The 8,043-nt window shown below is 54.3% G+C and overlaps 1 protein-coding gene across 1 annotated transcript in view; it reads right to left on the reverse strand.

Annotated features, from left to right (window-relative positions):
• Window positions 1-373: 373 nt before the first annotated feature.
• TRMT1 (tRNA methyltransferase 1) overlaps window positions 374-8,043 on the reverse strand; it is a 14,692-nt gene continuing 7,022 nt past the window's right edge. Inside the window, exons 5-14 of the mRNA XM_032265880.1 lie at window positions 6,237-6,463; window positions 5,693-5,779; window positions 5,536-5,605; window positions 5,318-5,452; window positions 5,149-5,234; window positions 3,285-3,393; window positions 3,108-3,184; window positions 951-1,070; window positions 732-861; window positions 374-545 (exon numbers count right to left, since the gene is read on the reverse strand). Coding sequence (XP_032121771.1) covers window positions 405-545; window positions 732-861; window positions 951-1,070; window positions 3,108-3,184; window positions 3,285-3,393; window positions 5,149-5,234; window positions 5,318-5,452; window positions 5,536-5,605; window positions 5,693-5,779; window positions 6,237-6,463 — 1,182 coding nt within the window. The 3' untranslated portion in view covers window positions 374-404. The remainder of the gene's footprint in view (window positions 546-731; window positions 862-950; window positions 1,071-3,107; window positions 3,185-3,284; window positions 3,394-5,148; window positions 5,235-5,317; window positions 5,453-5,535; window positions 5,606-5,692; window positions 5,780-6,236; window positions 6,464-8,043) is intronic.

Here is an 8,043-nt window from a genome sequence, read left to right on the forward strand (position 1 = left end):
GGCCGAAGAAACCAGGCGGTGAGGAGGCAGCAGCGCGAGGGTAAGTGGGGGATCCCGGGCAGGAGCGCTGGCCTGCGTGCGTGCCCGAGGCGGCCAAGAGCGCACTGAAGGTGGGAGGGGGAAGGGGGGCACACCCCGCGGGAGCGAGCACACAGCTGCCCCCTCGTGGCCACCTTGGGAACCGCAGGCGCCGGCTCTGGGGTGGCTCAGCGACCTTTGATGGAGAGGGGCTGGGCCGACCACTGTGCAGATGGTCAGCTCCTACCTCCCATACAGACTCAACGCTCCAGTCAGGCAGGAGCGAACGACCCCAGAGGAACGGCCCCCAGTCACGCAGCTGTATGGACCGATACACAAACCACAGGCAATCCGGAGGTGACGCGACATCTCTTTATTGGTTCAGTCTATGCCTGGCTCAGCGGCAGCCCGAGGCCAAGGGGGCTCTGGTTAGAAGTCTCTGGACAGTCAGGGACAGCATCAGCAGAGACCCCCGGGGCCGGGGGGCTATGGGAGTAGCAGCACTGGTCCCCGCGTTGACAGTTACCCTGGTGGGAAGATGGTGGGTGTGAACCCTGCCCCGGAGCTCAGTGACCCCTGATGGGTTCCTTTCCTGGAATGGAAAAGCCATTCCCAAGCACCTGCCTGGTCCCAGTTCCCCCAGTTCTCTCCCAGTTGCCCAAAGAGAAGAGACTCATGTGTCCTGCAGCGGGAAAGGGGAGGAGGGATCTCACCTCCTTAAACCTCTTGCAAGGAACTGTCTTGAGCCAGGCAGCCCGCTGGGCTGCATTTTCGGGTGGCTCCTTCCGCTTGTTCCGAAGCACCATGTGTCTCTCCTCCATAGCTTCGTCGGCTGCCTTGCCCCTGTGCAAGCGGTGAGTAGATGGGACCCCATCTGTCCTTTGCCCTTCCTTTCCCTGGCTAAGATCCACCCCCACCCTACCACCACTCACCCTGGCCGGGCACGACGCCGGGGACCCCAGTTGGCCTCTGGGTTGACCTGGAAGCGCTTGAGCCTTCGCTGGCGGGAACTGGGGTTGGCATCTTCCCGGATGGTGAAGTTGGCCTGCAGCCTGGGGAAGCAGGGGTAGGGGGTCGGGGCTGGAGGCAGCTGCCACACGCGTGTGTACTGAATGCCCACAGGGCCTGTCTGCCTCCACCACACAGCATGGGGTGTCTGCTCACATTAGGACTCTCATTCATCTAATAAACATTTTGGTCTTTTTAAAGAGATAGGGTCTTGACCGGGTTCAGTGGCTAATGCCTATAATCCCAGCACTTTGGGAGGTTGAGACAGGCGGATCACTTGAGGTCAGGAGTTCAAGACCAGCCTGGCCAACATGGTGAAACCCCATCTCCAATAAAAATACAAAAATTCGCTTGGCATGGTGGCGGGAGCCTGTAGTCCCAGCTACTCTGGAGGCTGAGGGACGAGACTTGCTTGAACCCAGGAGAGAGAGGTTGCAGTGAGTGGAAACTACACCCCTACACTCCAGCCTGGGCAAGAGAGTGAGCCTCCATTTTTTATATATATGTATTTTATTTATTTATTTATTTATTAAGATGGGGTTTCACCGTAATGGCCAGGCTGGTCTTGAACTCCTGACCTCAGGTGATCCACCCACCTCGGCCTCCCAAAGTGCTAGGATTACAGGCGTGAGCCACCGTGCCCGGCCCCCTTTTTTTTTTTTTTGTATATTTTAAAATAATTTTTTTCAGAGACAGGGTCTTGCTATGTTACATTTGGCTATTCACAGGCATGATTCCACTACTGATCAGCATGGGAGTTTTGACCTGCTCCGTTTCTGACCTGGGCCGGTTCACCCCTCCTTAGGCAACCTGGTGGTCCCCCGCTCCCAGGAGGTCACCATATCGATGCTGAACTTTGTGCAGACACCCGATCGGCATAGCGCACTACAGCCCAGAACTCCTGGGCTCAAGCAATCCTCCCACCCCAGCCTCCCGAGTATCTGGGACTACAGGCATGCACCACCTCGCCTGGTATGAGCCTCCTTCTAAAATAATAATAACAAAGATATAAGGTCTCACTCTGTTGCCCAGGTTGGAGTGCAATGGTGCGATCTTGCCACACTGCAAACTCCACCTCCCAGTTCAAGTGATTCACCTGCCTCAGCCTACGAAGTAGCTGGAACTACAGGCACGTGCCAACTTGCCTGGGTAATTTGTGTGTGTGTGTGTGTATTTTTAGTAGAGATAGGGTTTCGCCATGTTGGCCAGGTTGGTCTTGAACTCCTGAACTCAGGTGATCTGCCCGCCTCAGCCTCCCAAAGTGCTGGTATTACAGGTGTGAGCCACTGCACCCAACCAAATCAGCAGATTTTGTTATTTTTATTTTTATTTATTTTTTATTATTTCTGAGAGGGAGTCTCGCTCTGTTGCCCAGGCTGGAGTGCAGTGGCATGATCTCGACTCCCTGCAACCTCCATCTCCAGGGTTCAAGGGATTCTCCTGTTTCGGCCTCCTCAGTAGCTGGGATTACAGGCACGCGCCACCACGCCTGGCTAATTTTTGTTTTTTTTGTTTTTTTTTTTTTTTTTGAGACGGAGTTTCGCTCTTGTTACCCAGGCTGGAGTGCAATGGCGCGATCTCAGCTCACCGCAACCTCCGCCTCCTGGGTTCAGGCAATTCTCTGCCTCAGCCTCCTGAGTAGCTGGGATTACAGGCACATGCCACCATGCCCAGCTAATTTTTTGTATTTTTAGTAGAGACTGGGTTTCACCATGTTGACCAGGATGGTCTCGATCTCTTGACCTCGTGATCCACCCGCCTCGGCCTCCCAACGTGCTGGGATTACAGGCTTGAGCCACCACGCCCGGCCAATTTTTGTATTTTTAATAGAGATGGGGCTTCACCATGTTGGCCAGGCTGGTCTTGAACTCTTGACCTCAGGTGATCCGCCCACCTCGGCCTCCCAAAGTGCTGTGATTACAGGCGTGAGCCACTGCGTCCAGCCTCAGTCAGCAGATTTTGAATCTCACTTGCCGAATGGGCATGAGTCTGTGTGGGGCAGCATCTCTGCTGTCTGCAAGCATGTGTGCTTCTTGCACCTGTGGGCAGCCCCATCCCCTCCTGCACGCGCTTGTCCCTACCTGGGCTCCACACTGAGAATACGGAACGCTGGGCTGGTCTCTGACAGTCGCTCCCGTTTCACTGGATGTTCCTTCTCCTTGGGGCACAGGCCAGAGGTTAGGGAATACTGGGCCTGAGGGACCTCCAGGTGACCACCACCTGCCCTCCCACCTGCATGCGGTCAGCCCTGCCCTTACCCAGCAGCGCATTATATCCCAGAGGGTAGAAGCAGGGGCATCTGTCTTCACAGCGTTCTTACAGGTGTGGGAGAGCGAGACCCGGAAGTCAGCGTGGAGGAGGGCCGACCTGGGGAATGGCAGGGATCGTGAGGGAGAAGCTGGAACCCTGAACCCCAAAGCCCGAGATGCCCAGAGTAGGTCAGGCTACCTTTAGGAAGGGCTCGTGACTACAGAGTTCATTTCTTTTCTTTCTTTCTTTTTTTTCTTTTTGAGATGGCTGGAGTGCAGTGGTGCAATCTTGGCTCACTGCAGCCTCCACCTCCCAGGTTCAAGCAATTCTCCTTTCTTAGCCTCCCGAGTAGCTGAGATTACAGGTACCTGCCACCACAACCGGGTAATATTTTTGTATTTTTAGTAGAGATGGAGTTTCACGTTGGTCAGGCTGCTCTTGAACTTCTGGCCTCAGGTGATTCACCCGCCACAGCCTCCCAAAGTGCTGGGATTACAAGAGTCAGCCACGACGCCTGACCTCTTTTTTTTTTTTTTTTTAAGACGGAGTTTCGCTCTTGTTGCCCAGGCTGGAGTGCAATGGCGCGATCTCGGCTCACCGCAACCTCCGCCTCCTGGGTTCAGGCAATTCTCCTGCCTCAGCCTCCTGAGTAGCTGGGATTACAGGCACACGCCACCATGCCCAGCTAATTTTTTGTATTTTTAGTAGAGACGGGGTTTTCACCATGTTGACCAGGATGGTCTCGATCTCTTGACCTCGTGATCCACCCGCCTCGGCCTCCCAAAGTGCTGGGATTACAGGCGTGAGCCACCGCGCCCGGCCGTGACCTCTTTTTCTAATTATTATTATTTTTTAAATGGAGTCTCATTCTGTCACCCAGGCTGGTATGCAGTGGCACAATCTTGACTCACCGCAGCCACCTCCTCCTGGGTTCAAGAGATTCTTGTGCCTCAGCCTCCCAAGTAGCTGGGACTACAGGCAAGTGCTATGACACCCAGCTAATTTTTGTATTTTTAGTAGAGATAGTTTCAGCATGTTAGCCAGGCTGGTCTTGAACTCCTGACCTCAAGTGATCTGCCCACCTCAGCCTCCCAAAGTGCTGAGATTATAGGCATGAGCCACTAAGCCTGGCCTAATTTTTTTTTTTTGGAGACGGAGTCTTGCTCTGTTGTCAGGCTGGAGTGCAGTGGCGCAATCTCGGCTTACTGCAACCTCTGCCTCCTAGGTTCAAGAGATTCTTCTGTCTTAGCCTCCCGAGTAGCTGGGACCACAGGTGCATGCCACCATGCCCAGCTAATTTTTGTATTTTTTTTAGTAGAGACGGGGTTTCACCATGTTGGCCAGGATGGTCTCAATCTCTTGACCTTGTGATCTACCCACCTCGGCCTTCCAAAGTGCTAGGATTACAGGCATGAGCCACCACCCTTGGCCTTTTTTTTTTTTTTTTTAAAGAGACAGGTTCTCATTCTCTCACCCAGCAAGCCGGAGTGGCAAGATCATAATTCACTTTAGCATCAAACTCCTGGCCCAAATGATCCTCCCACCTCAGCCTCCTGAGTAGCTAGGACTATAGGCATGTACCACCATGCCAGGCTAGTGTGTGTGTATATATGTATATGTATATGTGACTGTGTATTTATTTATTTTATTTTTTAAGAGATAGGGCCTTACTATGATGCCCAGGTTGGTCTTGAACACCTGGCCTCCAGGGATCTTTCTGTCTCAGCCTCCCAAAGTACTGGGATTACAGGCATGAGCCACCATGGGGTGCTCCCCACCCTGCCACAAATTCTATGCTTGTGAATCCTTGGACTTGCCCCAAGCCGCCCTGTGGTCACGGACAGGCTCCTCCCGGGCCCCAGGGGCCCATACCGAAACTTCAGGAGGCTGGGCGTGCTGCAGTGGATGGTGCTGCTCAGCTGGTCCAGGGTGTAGTACAGAGGCACGTCTGGGAGCTCCTGCGAAGGGGGACAGGATGGCTATGAGTGGAGATGGGCGGGCAGAGGCGGAGCCCCCTCCCTCGTCACAGCCCGGCCCTCACCTCGGTGATGACGCTCAGAACCCCTCGGATCCGCTCGGAGGTGTTGAAGCGGCCGGGGTTAGTGCTCACAGCCTCCAGGACCCGGCCCACGAAATCCAGGTCATGGATGGGTTCTGCCCAAATGGGGCCACCAAGCTGGGGAGCACCAGGGACAGGTGAGCAGGGACCACGACTTCTGAGACCCTTTTGCTCCTTGGCCTCCCCTGGCCTAGCCCTACCTGGTGTTGCTGCCCACAGTGTTCACACTCGGGAGTCACGGGGGGACCACAGGCTGCAGAGAACTTGACCCTGAACAGAGAGGGGTGGCTGGTGGGGAGGGGATAAAACCCTGGGACTCCCCTTTTCCTCCTTCCTCCCCAGCAACGCCCTGCTCACCGGTCACCGGGGACTCCTGATGCTTTGGCGAGGCGCTGAAGGTGGAAGGCCCCGCAGCCCACACACTGGAACACCAGCGCCTGCTTGCTGTCGGGGGGCACCAGTGGCTATGAGTTCCCAGTATGACCACCACAACCCAACTCCTCCCTCAGACTGGCTCTGTCCCCTTTAGAAGCCCCAGATTCCCCAGGCCAAGGTCCCACCTCCTCTTTCTTTTTTTTTTTTTTTTTAGTTTTTGAGACAGAGTCTAGGTCTGTTGCCAGGCTGGAGTGCAGTGGCACAATCTTGGCAACCTCCACTTTCCAGGTTCAAATGATTCTCCTGCCTCAGCCTCCCGAGTAGCTGGGACTACAGGCACACACCACCATGCCCAGATAATTTTTGGTAGAGACGGGGTTTCACCATGTTGGCCAGGATGGTCTTGATCTCTTGATCTCATGATCCGCCCACCTCGGCTTCCCAAAGTGCTGGGATTACAGGAGTGAGCCAACACGCCTGGCCTGTCTCCTCTCTCAATCCACCACCCCTCCCTACCCCCACTGACCTGGCTGAGGCCTTGACCTTGGCTGGGCTGGCGAAGACACGGACAAAAACACGCACATAGAAGTCAGCACTGATGCTGAGCAGCGGCACCACGAAGCGCTGGTAGCAGTTGGCATGGAGATCCAGGCTGTGCAGGACGATTCTCAGGGCCTGGGGGCAGGGGGTGGGTGTCAGCCTCCCCTCACTGTTCACCCACCCCACCAGGAGCCCTGTGTGGTACTCACAAGTACAGGGTCAAGGTCAGCTCCCTGGGCTCCAGGCCTACCCCTAAAATTCCTGGCTGTGGGACTCTCAACAAATAAGTACCACCCCCCGTGCCTCAGTTTCCTCTGCAAAATCACAACAGTCCCTGTCTCTCTGTGGCACTGCTGGGGCCACTGAGGAAAGCACAGAGCCAACCTGTTCTGATCAGCATCATCGGTGTGCCCTGTGGCATGTACTGTGGGCTGAGGACCCACGTTCCTGCCCCCAAGGGCTCTGTGGGCAGGAAGTAGGGATACTGGGTGCTGTAGAACTGCTGGGGTCTGTGCTGGCGTGGTGGCTCACACCTATAATCCCAGCACTTTGGGAGGCTGAGGTGGATGGATGACCTGAGGTCAGGAGTTCGCGACCAGCCTGACCAACATGGAGAAACCTGTCTCTACTAAAAATACAAAGATCACGCCATTGTGCTACAGCCTGGGCAACAAGAGCAAAACTCTGTCTCAAAAAAAAAAAAAAAAAAAATCACGCCAGGACCTTCCTGCTAGTGTAAGACTCTGATATGGAAAAGGAGACAGCATTTCCCAGGCTGACCTGATGACAGGACCCTTTAGGAACAAGGACAAGAGCCCTCTGTGGCCCAGGCTGGAGTGCAGTGGCACTATCAAAGCTCACGATAACCTTGAACTCCTAGGCTCAAGTCATGCTCCTGCCTCAGCCTCCAGAGTAGCTGGGACCATAGGCATGCACCACCACACCTAGGTAATATTTAGGAGTTTTTTTTGTAGAGATGAGATCCTCACTGCGTTGCCCAGGTTCCTAACCTCCAGTGAGCCTCCTACCTTGGCCTCCTGAAGTGCTAGAATTATAGGCATGAGCCGCTGCACCTGGCCTCTAGCCTTCTTGAATCCTGATCAGACCACTCAACAGGATCACACCATTTATTTTTTGAGACAGGGTTTCCCTCCTTTGCTCAGGCTGGAGTACAGTGGTGTGATCTTGGCTCATTGCAACCTCCGTCTCCTGGGTCCAAGCGATTCTCCTGCCTCAGCCTCCTGAGTAGCCAGGATTACAGGTGCCTACCACTATGCCCAGCTAATTTTTGTATTTTTAGTAGAGATGGGGTTTCGCCATGTTGGCCAGGCTGGTCTCAAACTCCTGACTTCAGTGATCTGCCTGCCTTGGCCTCCCAAAGTGCTGGGATTACAGGCATGAGCCACCATGCCCAACCTTTAGACCATCATTGTGCCAATTTTACAGATGCAAAAAACCAAGGACCGGAAAGGTGAAGTCACTTGCCCAGAGCCACCAGCAAAGCTAACATTTGAATCCAGTCCTGGAAAAACCACCTTTAAAAAAATTTTTACTTTTTTTTTGGCCAGAGGTGGTAGCTCATGTCTGTAATCCCAGCACTTTGGGAGGCTGAGGCAGACAGATCACCTGAGGTTGGGAGTTTGAGACCAGCCTGACCAACACGGAGAAATCCTGTCTCTACTAAAAATATAAAATTAGGCCGGGCACGGTGGCTCAAGCCTGTAATCCCAGCACTTTGGGAGGCCGAGGCGGGTGGATCACAAGGTCAAGAGATCGAGACCATCCTGGTCAAC

This window comes from Sapajus apella, unplaced genomic scaffold (genome assembly GCF_009761245.1).
Source record: "Sapajus apella isolate SASKATOON/1434 unplaced genomic scaffold, GSC_monkey_1.0 scaffold152, whole genome shotgun sequence".
NCBI classification, from domain to species: domain Eukaryota; kingdom Metazoa; phylum Chordata; class Mammalia; order Primates; family Cebidae; genus Sapajus; species Sapajus apella.